Source organism: Stegostoma tigrinum, chromosome 27 (assembly GCF_030684315.1).
Source record: "Stegostoma tigrinum isolate sSteTig4 chromosome 27, sSteTig4.hap1, whole genome shotgun sequence".
Taxonomy (NCBI): Eukaryota; Metazoa; Chordata; class Chondrichthyes; order Orectolobiformes; family Stegostomatidae; genus Stegostoma; species Stegostoma tigrinum.
The window spans coordinates 10,548,839-10,567,497 of NC_081380.1; the positions used below are offsets into that span (position 1 = coordinate 10,548,839).

The 18,659-nt window shown below is 42.2% G+C and overlaps 1 protein-coding gene across 2 annotated transcripts in view; it reads left to right on the plus strand.

Moving 5' to 3' along the window:
- Positions 1-18,659, plus strand: part of hip1 (huntingtin interacting protein 1) — a 333,480-nt gene that overhangs the window by 38,741 nt on the left and 276,080 nt on the right. The window contains exon 1 of one of the 2 annotated variants that reach the window (XM_048557275.2): positions 12,035-12,356. The exons of the other annotated variant lie outside the window; for it this stretch is intronic. Coding sequence (XP_048413232.1) covers positions 12,339-12,356 — 18 coding nt within the window. The 5' untranslated portion in view covers positions 12,035-12,338. Of the gene's footprint in view, positions 1-12,034; positions 12,357-18,659 lie in introns of those variants that run through there. 2 annotated transcript variants of the gene reach the window in all.

Consider the following 18,659-nt stretch of genomic DNA (forward strand, 5'->3'; position numbering starts at 1 on the left):
TTTCACATTTTGTTCTTAACAGTGTCTGACCACTGTAGTTATCTGCAAGCGACTAATTTACAGAATGACTCCTCACCTTAGGCCAATGTGGAAATCATAGTACAGATGATTTTATAAGAATAACAAAAAGTAAAAACATATGGCATATCAACTCCAATTGACAGGGGTTTTTTTAAAAAAGAGCCTGCAACATTATTTTTAATGTTTTAAACTTTGGATTGCAAATTGATTCTATTTTCTGATAGACAAGCAACACTTTGAAGTTATTTCAGGGTTAGCAAGTGCCTTTTTTATAAAGGGAAGTCAACGTGCAGTGTTACATCTTTTGCCTCGTATTTGTTACCTCATGCTCAAGGATGCTGATGTGTATTGTTACTTGAATTTAGGACCTTGATGATTCATGTCTTAACAGTGGATTGTGCACTTACACACTCAGCAATCGGACACTCAAAGCCAAGGAAAATGTTCTGGGTTGTAACTTCAATCTATCACATTACAATTTATGATTGAAATGGATTGTTTCAGACTTGCCAATGATGAGAGCGAGTTTGATAATAAGATGGCTTGGTATCAGGCTTGGAGCATTGCTTTGGATTAGGGTGAGCCTTGTGCTAGGTTTTTCAACATTGTTCTTAGTTAAATTTCTATTTCTGAATTTATTTCTGGCAAAAACATTTTCAAAATGGTCAGGTAGCGTCTGACCATGGCTCGGATCTCCAGTAACTGGATTGTCTTGAGATCACTCCTACCTTGAAAGATCAGAATTAGGACCATGTGGAAGTCCTCATGCTCTGACCACATGTCTACAGAATCAAAGCTTGTCATGTGCAATGATCTGGTGTCTGAAACCTTAGTGTTGGTGACTTGAGAGCTTTCAACTGACTTAACTGAATAGATAGTGAGGAAACATGCTCTAATTCCTGGTTTTCTGTAATCTGACCCTCCATTTTTCATACACATTTCATTGAGAGCCAGTTCCACAAAAGACACAGTCTTTGATTTCTTCCATTTCCTGACTAACTTGGTTGCCCCATGACCTGTCCACTCTGCCACTCTGTCCTCTTAGTTCATCACCTCTCTATCTAGCCATATAGTTGACTCATAAGAGCTGTTTACATGACCCACAGCTCTTCAACATGTCAGTGAATGAATCAACGTACTGTACCGGAATGTGACAATCACTGCTACGAAAAAAAGGGGCTCAGCTTTTCTGAACTGTTGTACTTCTGTAAAGTGTGAGGATGGGCAAATGTACCCTGCCTATTCTTTGCCCAGTTTGCATTAATCCTTTTTAACTCTTGCATGGTGAGATCGATAATGGGGACAAGAGTCAGAGGAAGGTGCAACGCAACTTTGGATCCCTTATCAAGGAAAGAAAAATCAGACTGTTTCATGGTACTTTAATTGAACTCTATCAAACTCTCCGTTTCTTCACAAAACTCTTCAGTAAACAGTCTTCAGTTTCTCAGTAATCAGTTTCAAATCTATACTGGCTATCTACTTATGACACGTGCTTCCAAGTATTCAGTGTAGTCTATCCATAGGTCTGTACACCTGTATTTGAACTGTTAGGACTAGTAATACTCATTCATTAAGGCTGTGACAGGCTGTTCATCAGTCTTTGAGGGCTGCCTGATGTTTTAGAATCTGGATTTGGCCATTGTCTCTTGTTTTGGGCTAATTCTGGTCTTTGGGTTGTCTCACTGAGGTGGTCTGCTTGGAGATGCTGTTGAAGAAGTTTCAAAAACCAGAGAGCTGGGCTGTAAGTTTGTTTTTTTATCCCCCTTTCACACCCTTCTTGAAGATTGTATAGCCTCTGTCTAATACGCGAGCAAGGGAAGGAAGATCCAATAAGGTAACTGTTTGGAGGTTGCTCAAAATGGCTCTGTACCTTCAACTGTCAGGTATTGTCCTTATCATGTAACACTTGTGGCCTCCTCCTCAGCTGGGTGCTGTCCAGTCTGCATAGCATTCTTCTTATAAAGCATGCTCGCTGGAGGTGTAAAAATCAGATTCTTCTGAAACCATGTGGCCATTCATACCTGGTCAGGCAATTCTGGATCTGTTGGATTTTTAGAGGAAGTTGATTGGACAGGGCCTGGCAGCATGAATCAGGTCTGTTCTGGCTCTGCAGTTTGCAAATTACGGCGTCTAAGCTAGGCTTAAACTCAGCTTCCACATTTCAAGGGTTTAACCATGGTCATTTAAAAAAAAAGTCAATGTTTCTGTCACAGTTCTGGCGGTCATTGGTCACATGATGCCATTGCCTCTTCTTGATTCAGTGGCTGTCAGGCGAGTTGGATCACCTGCCGGAGCCATCGTGCAGGTAGCTGCCAGGCTTCGAGGCGAAGGGTCCAAGTACCTAACACCAACTATCTTATAACAATACTGTTAATAAAAAGCAAGAAAAATTAAGAAAAACAGTCATCAGTCAGTTCTTAAATTATGTACAAAACTATACACATGTTCAAACGCAGCAGTGGTGATCAAACTATTTACAAGTTGTCTGACTCTTGTACGCAATAAATTACTGTACCAAAGTTGCTGTGGCAGGGCTCTCTGCTCGTGCCTGCTTGGCATCCTTTTGACATTTGCTGGGACAGTTGTAGATTAAAACAAATAGAATGAACAATACAGTGAGGTGCTATAGGATGTGAATCCAGTGGTGAATTTGCCCCAATTCTAAAAGTCAACCCACCAATTAGTGACTTCAATTTATATAGTCAGCATGGAAATGGATCCTTCGGTCCAACCAGTCCATGCTGGCCATAATCCAAACTAATCTGCCTGTGCTTGGCCCAAATGCCTCCAAACCTAAGTGTCTTTTAACCATTGCAACTGTACCTGTACTCACTCCTTTTTCTGGAAGTTAATTCCATACATTAACCACCCTCTGTGTTCTTAAAAAAAAAAAGTTGCCCCTCATGACTTTGAATTAAACAGTCTGGTCAGAAAATTGCTTCCAACCCTTTAGCCAATTTTTGGTTTATGAAGGAGGGCAAATTGTTGAACTCTGAGGCAAACAGTTCCCTGTATGCTACTGGCCCTAAAATGTAAAAGCAAGTTGACACTGGACTTGCCTGTGAAGTGGTAGAGAACAAAATCTGTTGTTAATGTCTAGCACTGCAAAATATTTTGCTTGTGATCTTGTCGCATCATGGTCGCAGGGCTGGTTGTGCATGTAGGTACTGTAATTAGGGTGATTTTACTCTCAATAGCCAATAGTAACTCGTGAAGAAGTGTCCAGTTTCTTAACTGGCCAGATGGGTGAATTGTTGGTAGATTACACAGGGCGCAGGATTCAATGATGCAATGAACTGTTGATGACCTTAGCTACTTGCCCCTCTGCCTGCTTCAGAAAGGTGTACTGTCTGCAGTTTTGGATCCCAGTCCATCAGTTAGTACCTCGTCTGACATGAAATGTATGTGTTTATGGCACGTGAATTTTTTTTTGTGCAGTTTGCCAGAACTGCCTGTGCTGCTGGGTCATCTGTGATCTTGGTGGGTTTCATCCGTAACTCTCCCACCGTCTAAACTCTTTGTAAATACATAGCTGTGTCAACTTCTGCTGGAGCCTAAAATGGTTTTGGGCATCTGCTGAATGCAGCAGTTTGCTGGTTTGAACAACAAATTACACCTCTGCATAAGGTAATAAGTGCAGGATAAGTTTTGCTTCTCACTAGCACTGCTGGTTACTGACAAATTACATCTCCCAATTTAAATTCTAAAGGGTCAGCTTCTGCCCCTCCTGTCGATGCCCTGTGAAATTGCTAAGGGCAGTTTTCCTCTAGGATTTTCTGGATTCCCCTGTGTCACATAGGAACTCGATGGGGCGGCCTCTTTCTTTGCATTCTGCCAGGGGTCGCTTTGCACTGTTCACCTGGCGTTGCATGCCCACTTTTTGTCCCTTTCTCTGCTGTAATTTTCCTGTTAATGCACTTTAAAGGGAGGCTCATGAATGAAGAGAATCAATAGATATGGTGATTGAGATCATTCAAGAAAGGTGGAAGGAGGCTCATGCAATACACTAAATATTGACATCAAGCATTTGGGCCAAATAGCCTGTTCCCATTGCTAAGTAATATACAATAATTTGGAAGAATTTCAGATCCACATGAGGATGTGTTTTTTCTCTCATGATGCTGTTTTTTCAAATCTTTAGAAAATGTAATGCCATTCCCTTTGCACTGTAAATACTGAGCATTGTCATTGCATTGTCCTTGCTGATACTTAAAGGGGCCAGATATGTTACCAGGTCAATTGAACTACGGCAGTTAGATTACTGGAGGTAAACATTCCATTTATGTATTTAGATTACGGCCTTGCCTTTTTTTTATTGACCTCTTTTTGCTTTTCCTGTTATAGGATTGCTGCTGCCTTTGTCCTGTTGTTTCTGGTAACCGTCAAAGCTACAGCTTTATCATTCAGGAGCAAAATTAGAAAGTATTGCTGCATTATAAGGGTAGTAAAAATCTGTAAATCCTTTCTTCCACCTGCACTCCCCCCATCCTCCAAAGAAGGCTGGATGCCTGGACTATTGGAGCTTGAAGAATCAGCAAAGGTGAAGAAAGCTGTTAAGAAGGCATGTGGTATACTTGCCTTTATTAGCTGAGCCATACAGTCTAAGAGCAGGGAGATTATGCTGGAACTGTATAAAATGGGGTACTGTGTGCAGTTCTGGAATCTGCATTATATGAGGATCTGATAGTATTGGAGAGGGTGCAGAGGATGTTCACCAGGATAGTGGAGAATTTGCCCTGGAGATGTTTTCCTCTGAGCAGAGAAGTTTCAGAGAGACATGATTGAGATGTATACAATTCTAAGTGTCGTAGACAGGAAAAGACTTTTAGGCTATTGTCTCCACAAAGGATAGTGGTATTATCACTGGACTGTTAATCCAGAGACCCAGACAACACTCTCTGGGGACCCAGGTTCGAATCCCACCATGGTAAATGGTGGAATTTGAATTAAATAAACATCTGGAATGAAGAATCTAATGATGACCATGGATCCATTGCTGGTTGTCAGAAAATCCCACCTGGTTCACTAATGCCCTTTAGGTAAAGAAACTGCTATCTGGCCTGGCTTAGGTGTGACTCCAGACTCTCAGCAATATGGCAGACACTTAACTGCCCTCTGGACAATTAGGAGTAGACAATAATTGCTGCCTAGCCAGTGATGCCCTTATCCCATGAATGAATAATGAGATAATGGAGTAATCAGTGACTGGCGACAAAGATTTAAGGTAAGCAGGTTTAGAGAAGATGTGAGGAAAAGCATTTTCATCCAGAGTGGTGGGAATCTAAACTCTCTGGCTGTAAGGGTGGCATAAGCAGAAAGCCTTATGACATTTATAGATTGAGATCGTCACTTGGGATGCCAAGGCATCAAGGCAATGGGCTCAGTGCTTAAAAAAAAAAATTTGAATACTTATGAGATAGTGGGAACTGCAGATGCTGGAGAATCTGAGGTAACAAGGCGTAGAGCTAGACGAACACAGTAGGCCAAGCAGCAGCAGCAGCAGAGGAGCAGGTAGGCTGACGTTTCGGGCCTAGACTTTTCTTCAGAAATTCTCTAGAAGGGTCTAGGCCCGAAACGACAGCCTTTCTGCACCTCTGATGCTGCTGGGCCTGCTGTTTTCATCCACTTCTACACCTTGTTACCTTTGAATACTTATGCGTTTGTTTTTGACTGGCATGGATGTGAATCGGCCAAAGAGCCTTTTTCTGTGCTATCGATCTCTGACTGATAATTTTTGTTTCAGGCAAAGATATCTATATATATATATATATATAGGTAAACTGAGTTGACATGTGAATCAGCCACGAGCTCTGTAGTTCGATTGGCTTATGTTCCTACATTGATGAAATAACTGCATGGAAGCTGGTGCCCCATTACCAAATTATCTTTTATTTACTTGTGAACAGTACGCTGGCTGTGGCCAGCCAGCTTGGAGTCAGTCCTCAACTGAGGAGATTCTAATCTCCTGGTTATATTGGTCTGCCAAGGCTTTCCTGATTGCCAACAAAGGTCACTGATGGGGGTTGTTAACCTGGGCCAATGAGGTCAACCTAGTTCCAATCACTACATCCTTCACCCCCCTCCAAGTCTGGGGATGGAGTCCTGGTCTTGTGGCTGTAGCTTTTCTTGCAATGCTTTCGTTACAGGTCGGGTTTCTCTGACTGGAACTTAGACACAGATGGTATGGCCCGTTTCTTGTGTCTGGAATGTCTTGTAAGAGGCTCCTGCTCTCCTTCCGGCAGCAGCGGTATCAAGGCTTCATCCAACTCAGACTGAGGTTTCTCGACACAAGACAGAGGGGGAAGGACGTCAGGCTATTTTGAGGGGCCGGATATGTTTTGCTCCTGCCCTGTTTTCGGGGTAACAACTTCCAGATGACCCACATGTTTGTTTTGGGCTGTATCACCTACCCCAACTTTAAGTCACAGGAGCTGACCCCGCATCAACCTCACCTTGTATTCATACAAGGCCACTTCCACAGTTCCAGCCCCAAACTTAAAATTATATGTCGTCTCGCTTAGAGGGGGCATTGGTGTTCCTGCTGCTGTTTCAACACAGCACCCCCCCGCCTCCTGGTCTGCAAAAATCAGATTTAACCTGGTGCTGGGTGATTTTCCCATCAGCAGCTCTGCTGGAACTATCCCTGTTGTGGTATACGGAATGGCTCTATAATCGAACAGGAACTGGGACAGTTTTGTCTCAATTGATGCCAATGGTTGCTTCTATTAAGCGTGTCTTCAACGTTTGGACTGCTGTTTCCACTAGACCATTAGCTGTGGAGTTGTACTTACATGCTGAATGCCATTGGACTTGAGGAAATATTCACATTCCTTGCGGATAAAATGATGTTTCATTGTCCATGGACAAGACTTCCAGAGTCTGTGTATTGCATACGATGCTTGCAGCTGCTCAATTGCCATCCCTGAGTTTGTGGAACAAACTATGTATGTCCAACCACTTTGAACGGGCGTCCACAATGATTAGGAATATTGAGCCCATGAAAAGGACTGGCATAGTGGACACACAACTGAGTCCTGGATCTACCCAGCCATTCCCATAAATGTTGGGGTGCTGTTGGTTGCCAGTTGTCTGTTAGCACTCTGGGCACTGCCCAACCAACACAGCTATGTTGGCATCCTTTCTCAGCTACCAGACATAGCTTCTTGCTGACGTTTTCTTCTTGGAAGCCCCTGGCCAGTATCTGCAGGTGACCCTTTTCCTTAGGACAGTCACCTTTGCTCCCCACAGTAATATGCTGCCCTCTATGGTGATCTGGTCTTACTGGATCTGAAAAGGTTTCAATCCTGGTTGCGATGGCCCTTCTCTTTCCCCCATTACCACCAGCAGTTTCAGTTTTGTTTTAGGGTGGGATCTGTGTCCAAAGTTGGATTTTGTTCACGGTGACTGGAAGGGTGTCCAGAAAGTTTAAAACCAAAGTGGAGTCCTCCAGAGGAGGTCCCGCTGGTGGAGTATCTGCCAGTGGGAGGTTGCTCAAAACATCCGCATTAGCCACTTGGCTTCCTGGACTTTGCATCCAAGTCTTCTATGAGGGATCAGGTATTTATCCAGCTGCAAGAAGCAGTTTACAGTTTGTTCGAAATCCCCGCAAAGGCGAATTGAGCCATCAGCCTTCACAATCAATATGCCTGTGTTGCCCATTCTGCAAACTGCACTGGTTTGGTGATTCCTTCCATCTCCAGCCTCCTGATTTCTGCCTCTGCTTTTGCTCGTTAGGCAAATGGCACCAGTGGGCATGGAAAATTGCATCCTGGTCAAGGTGAAGTGGCTTTGGTCCCTTTGATAGTCCAAAGCCCTCCTTGGAAGAACCCCTGGGTATTTCAGTCGGACTTCATTGAGGCATTTTCCAGTCAAAATGTTGAGCCAATCAAGGTGAATCTTCCTCAACCAATTCTGCCCCAATAGGCTCGGACCTGAGGTTTTTAACTGTCATGAATGGTACCTGTACCAATTGCTTCTTGTAGGAGACTGGAAACGAAGTTGTACGCTTAAGTGTTGCCTTGAATGCGCACACCAGCAACACCTATAGTGGCTTGTCAACCCAGATTCTGAAGAACTGTTTAGCCACTTGGCCGAGGCTTGGCTTTCTTGTGGGGTTTTGCTGTGGGCTGTCCTGTCTGCCCTGCGTGAGGCTGTGATTGCCTACACTCAAGTGGTGTTCCCCAAGCTCAGGAGAGGATGCCCACTTGCATTTGGGATACCCTGTAGTTCCTATGCTCCACCTGCCATATTCTGAAATGACCAGGCCAGCTGCAGTACTTGTTCGAAATCCAGTTAGTCTTCAGCTAGTCAGAACTTCTACATGGTTACATCATTAATCCCACATACCAAACAGTCTCTCAGCATCTCATTCAGGGTTAACCCAAAATCACATGCTCTGCCCATTGTTGTAGCCTTTTCAAACCTGTTCTTCCTCACCTATCCCCTCCTTCCACCTCAAACCACACCTCCATTTCCTACCTATTAACCTCATTGTGCCCCCTTGACCTGCCCATCCTCCCTCCCTCACCATCCATACTCTCCTCTATCCATCTATCTTCTCCTCGATCCATCTTCGATCTGCCTCCCCCTCTCTCCCTATTTATTTCAGAACCCTCTTCCCCATCACCTTTTTCTGACGAAGGGTCTAGGCCCGAAACATCAGCTTTTGTGCTCCTAAGATGCTGCTTGGCCTGCTGTGTTCATCCAGCTCCACACTTTGTTATCTCGGATTCTCCAGCATCTGCAGTTCCCATTATCTCTCTCCATCTTGGAAGGCTTTAGTGTCTGGTGCCTCAGGAAAAGTTAGGCCCCTTATAACTGAAAATACTGCATGTCCACAAATAGTCAGAAGGAGTACTTGTTGCTTTTCATCTGCCCTAACATCATTAGCCTGGGGAAAAAAAACATATGCTTTCCACATACTCGGCCTAGTCTTCAACAGCAGGGTCAAATGAGTCAAACTTCCTAAATAGAAGCATGCTGCCAGAAATGCTTGCTTCAACTCCAAGATGACTGTTGGAAGCAAATGTTCTTGAGACACTTCCTGTTTACTCCTGTTGCTAGTAGAATAACTGCATGGAAACAGGTATCTCTCACCAAGTCACCTTTTATTTACTAGTGCACAACACTTTGCCTGTGGGCCAACCAGCTCAATGTCAGTTCCCAGCTGAGGTGATTTTAATCTCCTGGGTATATTGGTCAGCCAGGGCTTTCCTGATTGGGGTTGTTAACCAGGGCCAATCGGGACTCTCATAGTTAGTGAGGTCCATCTGGTTCCATTCACTATGGTTCATTGCCTTCATCCTTCTATTTTCTCTCCCCTGCCTCTTACTTTGGACTCCTGCTGTTACGCTGTCTTTGGCTTTGAGAGAGTTTGGCCTGTGTGATTACTTAGGATCTATTTAGATTTGACTGACATAACTGGCAATCCTCATCGATAGAGTTCTAGCAGATGTTGGAGATCGATCAGAATTAGGGATCTGCCCTCTTGCAGGGTTTGACTTCTGGCTTGAATATTGGAGGAATCAAAATTTTTTTTTCTGCCTGAGGGCTGCTTTTCAGATTTCATGAAGGTATTTTGATTTTTATTCAATTTATTAATTCTCATTAACTCATTTGTTAGTGAGATGCCATCGATTGGTCTGTGAATTTGTAAAGAATTCATTACCAATAACTTCATGATTTCCTGGCTCCTGCTTGGCTGAATGTTCCTTTGTTCACTGGCTCTCCCTTCGACACCTATGTTCCCTCTGTCCTCTTTATGGCTACATGATCATGACTGGTTTCTCACTGTCACACTTCCTCTGAGCCCTGTTGTCCTTTATTTGCGAAGGAAGGACTTACATTTGAATTGCACCTCTCAAGCACAGTGGCTCAGCAGTTAGTACTGCTGCCTCGCAGTGCCAGGGACCTGGATTCAATTCCATTCTCTGGTGAGTGTCTGTGTGGAGTTTGCATGTTCTCCCCGTGTCGGCGTGGGTTTCCTCTGGGTGCTCCGGTTTCCTCCCACAGTCCAAAGATGTGTAGGCTAGGTGGATTTGCCATGGTAAATTACCCATTTCGTTCAGGGAGGTGTAGATTAAGTGGGTTATAGGGTATAACAAAGTGTGGAGCTGAATGAATACTGCAGGCCAAGCAGCATCTCAGGAGCACAAAAGCTGATGTTCCGGGCCTGGACCCTTCTTCAGAGAGGGGGATGGGAAGAGGGTTCTGAAATAAATAGAGAGAGAGGGGGAGGTGGACTGAAGATGGAGAGAAAAGAAGATAGGTGGAGTGGAGAGCATAGGTGGGGAGGTAGGGAGGGGACAGGTCAATTTGGGGAAGACGGACAGGTCAAGGAGGCGGGATGATGTAGTAGGTAGGAAATAGAGGTCGGTTTGAGGTGGGAGGAAGGGATAGGTGAGAACAGGTTAGGGAAGCGGAGACAGGCTGGGCTGGTTTTGGGATGCAGTGGGGGGAGGGGCATGGGTCTGGGTTGGATGCTCGGACGGTCAGTGTGGACTTGTTGGCCAAAGGGCCTGTTTCCACACTGTAGAAATTCTATGGAACAGTCTCTGACCCAGTACACCTTGCACCCTATAAAATAAATTTCAAGTATAGTCACTATTGTAGTGTTGAAAATAGAGCAACTCGTGTACAATGATATTCAATGATCAGAATGATAATAACCAGGTAGACTCGTTTTGGTGATGTTGGTCAAGAAATTAAATATTAGTCAGGAAATTGGGACAGTTTGAGCTTTGGAATATTTTACCCCCACCTCAGAAAGTGGGGCACCAGTTTAACATGTGGTCTGAAAAGTAGTGCAAGAATGTGCAACATTACAACAAATGCAACATCAATAGCAAATGCTAGGATGAAAGAAGATGATGACTGCGAGAAATTTTCAAAACACGAACCATGCTGTCTTAAGAAAAAAACTCTGAAAATGCTGGACATATTCAGCAGGAAAAGCAGAGTGAACATTTCATTGACCTGAAACATTTAAATCCGTGTCTGTTAGATTCTGCCTGACCTGGGCATTTCCAGCATGTAGAGTGTTGCGATATTGTATTAGATTCAAAGTAAATTTCTCCCAGGTTTTCAAATGATTTGGAAGAGGAAGCAGTAAAAAGTTATTTCTAGTAATTTAGAAATGAGAATATAATCTCTGTTTGCACTGAGAGTTTAAAGAAAAAGCATAGAAAAAGTACAATTGTTAGAATATGGAATATGTTATTGCAAAGAGCATGAGAGGTTGAGTTAACTCCTATTGAAGGGAAATGAAGACTAAGAAAAATATTGAAGGACTTGAGAGAGAGCCGGAAATGGCTTTTTGAAAAATGTAAATTTGATGTGGAGCTGCTTTGAACAAGACATGAACTGAATGGTTTCCTTAAGTGGTGAGATCTTAATGATGGATTGTTTTTAGTTTGTGTTATACTGCAAAATGAGAGTTCTGCTGCAGAAGTTGGGGGTGGTTGGTGGAAGGTGGTAGGTGGCCTGTCACTAGCTGCTGAGTGAGGCAACACTGTTTGAAAATCATTTGGAAGTTGCACTAAACATGGACAAAGTGCAACATCTGTCATTTTTAAAAAAAATAAATCCAGTTGCTAACAACATGCTGATCAGTGCGTTCGAGTATTGGAGAAGCTTTTCTTTTAATGGGTAAAAAGTATTAGAGATTTTGGTAACGTAATAAATTTTGTGCTTTTGTTAAACAAGATTAATTTTCTAAGTTTTGTTGCTGAGAACCAAGCAGCTTGTTGAATGCTTCTTCCTCCTCTCCGCACACCCCCCCCCCCTCGATTTCCGTGTTTGAAATAAGGTAAAACATGCAGATATTCTGCAACAATGTGTGATACGGTCAGCACAACCTCTGTTGCTGTGAAATCCCAGTAAATGACGTATTTAAAAAAAATTTGGAGGCGAGTGTTTCCTGTGAATGAGGATGTCAGCTGTCAGGTTCCCCTCTGCCCTCCCCCCTTATCTCCTCCCCTGCCCAGTCTCCTTCCTCCTCCCACTGTCCGGAAGCGCTCAGCTGGAGATGGCATCTTTGCGAGCAGCCTCACAGTTCTGATCGGAACGACTTCCAGACTTGTACAGAAAGGGGGGAAAGAAAAGGGTTCTGTTTCGGCTGGGAGTGGAAGCAGAGGGAAAAACAAGCTCTCATTCAGTAAAGCTTGGACTTAATTGGAAAGGACAGGTCATGTTCTTCCCAGATGTAGGTTAGATGGAAGGCACCACAAGCTGTCAATGAGAGATTGTGTAAGGACCATAAGACTGTAACCACTGGAGATTCTCTAGATATAACTCCGTGCGCGCTTTCTCTCTCAACAATGGATATTGGAAAAACGGTAAGTGTGTGTAACTGATGGGAGGCTGGAAGATCAAAAAACGGAATCCTAGATGGGAGTCTTTTAAGCAGTGAGAAATTTCTCGGACTGGAAATATTAACCCTTAATATGAAGTAGTGTAGTTTTTGTCATGTGGAGCTGACTAGCTTCCCTGCAGTTCTCGGTACAAGTGTTACAAAGGGAGCTGTAGAAAAAAGCACTCCATTGTCGGAGCTTTTGTCAGCCTTCTTAGCTGGGTCGATGAGGCTGGATTTGTAGAAGCAGCGTTTATAATTTAGATTTTTTTTGCTAAACATATGTGCTGGTTTGAAGATGTTCGAATGTAAGCTGTTTTTCAGGTTTTTAAAAATAATTTGGAAGCTATTGTTTGGACAGATCTGGCGTTATCACAGTACTTATTAGGTAAAATCAGCAAACGAAAACCGTTCAGTTCCGAGTATGGCATGTTATTAGTGTTTGTATATAGTTGTATAATGTTCACTGGCTTCGATCAGTGAATAGCACAGTGAGCTGCTGCTGGCCGCTGGGGAGAGCCCTGTTTAGCATGAGCAACCCACGCAGTCTTGAGCATATTGTGTGGAGCATTTCCTCCTGATCCTCCCTCCCCCCATCTGCCAGACTCTCACCCCTTCTGAATACAAATGTTGCTGCTGCCTCCACATTCAGGCAAGAGTTTATCCTTGGATTTCGTGTAGCAGAAATAGACATTTTGCAATAAATAGTTTCCTTTTAGGGAGATTTGAGAGACTTGAATCGATGAGTAATTATGATATTTGATAGAATGCCAAGGTAACTTTATTCAGGAAGGGCAATTGTTGCTCAGTATCACGTAACAGTACAAGGTTACTACATCCAATATGTGTTATTTGTACCTTTATTGAGTAACTTCTAAGTCTTTGGTTGAATGTGCCTCCTGTTAAATGACCAGTTAGTGGAGTTCTGACGAAGGGCCACTGGATCCAAACTTTTAATTTTTGTCCACAGATGCTGCCAGACCTGCTGAGTTTTCCCAGCAATTTGTTTGTTTCTCATTTCTGCAGTTCTTTCACTTTTCATCAGAGAAGTACATTGTGATCCTTTATGAAACCAGAGTAATTTTTGGATTTCAGACTGTAAACTCTGTTACGATTACTCAAATGTCTATATAAAACGCATTTCTTCACGTAGATTGTGCTACGAAAGTGACTGAGTAGGTTTGATGTTGCTCATTGCTGTCCTTTCATTGTCTCAAATATTGTGACCTTTCCAAAGTATTAGCCACGTTTAGTTACTGTCTTAGCCATGGCTGTACTGAATTTGGAGATAACGATTGGATACACAAGAGCCACTAGAGAGAATTTGACTTTGTATAGCATTTCATTCCAATCCTGAAAATGTTCTGCCAGTATACTTCATACAGATTTACTTACAAGGCTCAATGAGTGATCCATTTTGCACAGTCAAAAAGAAAGGAAGTGTGTGAGATAAATCTGTGTTTTGGTATTTGAGGGATGTAACGGCCAAGATTTCTGAATAACACAACGTTCTTCTTTGAGTAGAGCTGTGGAATCTTTCACATCTCTCATTTGATAGACAGATATGGCCTTGGTTTAATACCTTACTGAACCATGGAACTGTCAAAAATCCAGGGATCCTTCAGGATTGTGTTGATATCTCAACACAACACAGGCTCAGATTAGATCTTGTTATGAAGCTTGCAATTGCAACTATTTCATTCACAGACGTCATTGCTGTCCGTTGAACCAAGCTACCAATTGAGTAGTTCTTTTCAACTTGGCGCTGTGGGGGTTCAATGGGAATGTATGTGGGAATCTTGGGACGAAGAAAGGCATAATTTTATGATCACCAATTTGGTTGGTCCAAAGATTCTGCGCCTAAATATTTGCTACATTATCCTTTTAAGGTGAATCTTCTTTGAACAGAACTAAATGAGAAATTCTCACTTGGGAGCATGTGAAGTCTTTGAGGACAGTTGTACTGCTAGAGGATCAGTGTTCTACCATAAGGTGTCTCCAGTGAGTTTTGGGAATAGAATGCCATCTGTTGGTGTGAAGCAAATGTATTTGCATGTCTTTTTGGCCTGAGCAGTATCCTTTTACTTGAGTAGATTCCTTCCCCAGAATATCTTTTCAATTTTACTTATACCAGAACCTGAACATTATAATATGAGAATTTGGTTTGTGCAGCTTTCAAACCAGATGCACAGGCTGGCTGAGACTAGGTATGGATTCAATGAAGCAGTTTTCGTAATAGTGCCAATTCACTTACTATACATTATGTATGTCTCTTTCAAATACACTTCTTTGGCCCTGACTTCTGTCGCCTCTGTGACTACATCTCTGCTGCTTAGTGGCCATCTGGTCTTCTGTAAAGTATGTGTCCCAAAGGTGCAATAAGATTGCATTTTTTTTTCTCTTTTAAAGATTGAGGGCATGTTTAACTTTCTTTCTTTTAATTTTCTACTTTATTCAAGGAAAAACAATACTGTTGAACTTTTATTTCTTTACTTTTCTACTTTGAACCTAAGGTTTTGTACCTAGATACCTGTGTATCTAAGATGGTGCTGGGAATGGTGACATTGTACATGTGACAGCAAAACCTAATTGTAATTCTAAATTCTAAATCTGATGTTTTGCCCTTGAAAAGATTGTGGTGAACTACCTTTTTGAACTGCTGCAATTTTGCCACTTCTCCAGTGTTAACCCTCCTGTCTCTCATGCTCATTTTCTGGGGCTCCTGATTCTGGCTGACTGGCTGAGATGCTCGCACACTCTCTCATTCATTCATACATACATATGTACTCATGCTCTCACTCTCCTGCAAACAGCAACATAATAATCAACATCAATATTATTTAGCCATTAAGAAATAAATGTTTTAAAGTGCTGTGTAAATGCAACTTATTAATTGTCATGTCCCACTGCACTTCTAATAACTTTTAAGATATCAGCAAAAATACTACTTTTTGTATGGGAGTTGTTCCAGAGTTTGAGCTCTCTGAATCTCATTAAGTCCATTGTATGTCCTTCCCTGTCTCTCTCTTGTGTCGATTGGCAACTGAAGCTATAATTAAGTTGCTGGCGTGACAGAGAGCCATGAATAATTTAAAAAAAACTAATGTGTGCTGTTGAGCTTCCCTTACAGCTGGATGCTGCTGTTGTTACTGCCTATTGCCCAGAAATGTGTAGAAAGGACCCCCTTGTACTGGGACTCAGCAAAGAGAAAGTTGGGAGTGGCTTTGCTACAGGTTTCTGGAATATTTTATCAATCTTTTTTGTTAGAATGTAAGCACACTGGTATGTCACAAATGTAAAATAACAAGAAAAAATGCCACCATCCACCTGTTTTTTGAACAATACTTTCCATTTTGTGGAAATTGTGGCAGTAATGTTTACCTTCTGATTGCCAGATTTTAGTCCTGCTTCAGAATTTTGAAAACCAAAAGCAATATTGATAGAATTTTGGACAATGAAATATTTTATTTTTGGGTAAGATTTACATTAAGGGTCTGTCTGTCCTTTGGTGAATATAAATGCATGTTTAAAACAATACCATTTTTTTTTAAAGTGAGAGGCAACAGTCCTAGGCAACAGTTATCCTTTAATCAGTATCACAAAAAGCAGATTATCTGACACAACATTGCTATCTACCTGATAATGCAGAAAACTGCCCAGATATGTCTTGTGCACAAAGTGTACGATAAAGCCAACCTGGCTGATTATTCCCAATCATCAGTAAAGTGATGGAAGGTGTCATCAACAGTGTTATCAAGCAGCACCTGCTCAGCAGTAGTCTACTCACTGGCTTCCAGTTTCTGCCAGGGCCACTCAGCTCCTGAGCTCATTACAGCCTTGGTTCAAACATGGACAAAAGAGCTGAATCACAGAGGTGAGGTGAGAGTGACAGGTCTTCACAACAAAGGCTTCATTTGACTGAGTGTGACATGATGGAGTCCTGGCAAAATGCGTCATTGGGCAATGGAGGTGGGGAGGCGCATGCCTACTATCTACAAGGCACAAATTGGGAGTGTGATGGAATATTCCCCACTTGCTTGGTTGAATGCAGCTCCAACAAATTCAAGAAGCTTAACCCCATCTAGGACAAAGCAGCCTGTTTGACTGGCATCACACCCAGAAACATCCGCTTAGTCGTAGAGTAGCAGCAATGTTAGAGATCTGAAATAAAGACTGGAAATGCTCAGCAGGCTGGGCAACATCTGTGAAAAGAGAATCGAGAGTTTCTGCTCAGTTGCTTTCATTAGAACGCTACAAGATGCATTGCAGAAATTCACCACCAGTGCTCCTTAGACAGCACCTTCCAAATCCATGACGACTTCCATCTAGAAGGACAAAGGATACATGGGAATACCACAACCTGCGATTTCACCTCCAAACCACTCACCATTCTGACTTGGAAATTTATTGCCATTTTTTCAGTGTTGTGTTGTTGGGTCAAAATCCTGGAATTCCCTACCTGACAGGATTGTGTGTTTAGCTACGGCACATAGATTGTAGCAGTTCAAGAATGCAACTCACTATCACCTTCTTAAGGGTAACTTGGGATTGGCAATAAATGCTTCCCCAATCACATCCCCTGAGTGGATTACACCAAGTCACATTGTGAGAACTTGCTGGGTTAATATTAGCTGACACATTTTCAAAAGTTCTTGATTTGGCTGAAAATGTTTTCAGAAGTTAGTTGGTGGTAAAAAGCGTAATATAAATCACAGTTTATATTTTTACTTGCAAAATTCCCTGCCCAGATGACAATTAAATTGCGATGAAAGCTTATGCTTACTTAACAATCAGACTTGTTTGTTTTGAGAAACACAGCTATAGCATGGAGTAGTACATTGTGCGTGACACTTTAGAATAATTCTTAGCGCACAGAAATTACAGCATAAAAAACTGTTCATCTTAACTGGTCTATGGTAGAGTTTGCTTCACTTAATTTCCGTTTTTATACAGTGGGAGGTGGTTTGTGAAGAGCAAATAATTGAGTTTATGTGGGTGGCAGCTCAGTGTTTACACCAGCATTTCAAGATGAGGTGCGGGCACTGTTATGATCCTGGGAAAGACTGCCAATTGTTATGATCTCCATATAGACCAGTAATGAGGTTCTTTAAGAATCTGTTTATCCAGAGTGAAGCCACAAGGTTTACAGCTTAAATCAAAAGAATTTTACAAAACAAAATGTCATTATTATTGACTACAGTATGCCAAACAGTCTTGATGTTAAAGATGTTAAAAATACAGTGCACGTAGTTATTTGTTTTCTAAATTGAGTTTGAAGTCAAACTGTCTTTTGGACACAATTTGACATCAATGGCTATCAACTGGATAGCCATTTGACCTGAAGCTGCAAAACACAAATGGGAAAATTAGTTGCCTTGTCAGAATGCTGCTCGTAAGATTTGTTGAGATGTCTTGGGCCTTCCACATAGATCCAGAAGATTTTCCTTTTCAAACCTCCTTCAACTGCCCTGTATGTTGTGTTTCTCCACTCGGCCCGCCCTGACTTCGGTTCAATTATTCTTTAACTTTAGTTTGAGCATCTAGTCTGCTTTCTCATGCTCATGAATGCCTTAGCAGATCACTGCTTTCAGGAGGTGGGGGTGGGGGGTAAATGAAAGAAGATGATTTCCTGAAAAAGTTGGCACAATCACTTTGCCTTTGAGCTGTACTCGTCATAAACAGTGAGCAGCTGGCCAAACTTTACTCTATAAAACTCAGTGTTATTGGCTCCAAACAACAATTTTCCTATTGCTGGCAAATCAAGGATAAAACAGGAGACCAAACGATGCACAAAACTAGAAAAGAAACTATTGAAACCAGCCAGCTGAATGGAAAATAAGCTTCATCCAGATAGACTCTACATCTTGCTGTTATGACCAATGATTCTTCTGTACTAATGTAGTGATCCCACCTCTTTAGGAAAACACCACCTACATTTCCCTAACGCCTGTATTTTCTCTACATCAAATATCCTTAATATTCAGTTTCAAGTCTTAGTTACCCTATAACCATGCAGCTATAATGGCAAGTAGATCAAGCCTATTTGTGCCTTTAAATCGTCTAGCTTGTTGCAAAATGTTGCATGTATTTGAGTTGTCTTTTTGACTTTGTTCTGCATGCTAAGCTTTGGTTGCTTTCCTTCTGCCTGCCTTTTTCTCCTTTCTGTTATCAGCTTTACTTCCTTCTAATTTGGTCATGCCCTCTGGTTTCGTTTCCTTGACAAATCAGTTTAAACACTTCCTAACTGCACTTGCAAATTCGTGCTAGGATTTTAGTCCCTATCCTGTTG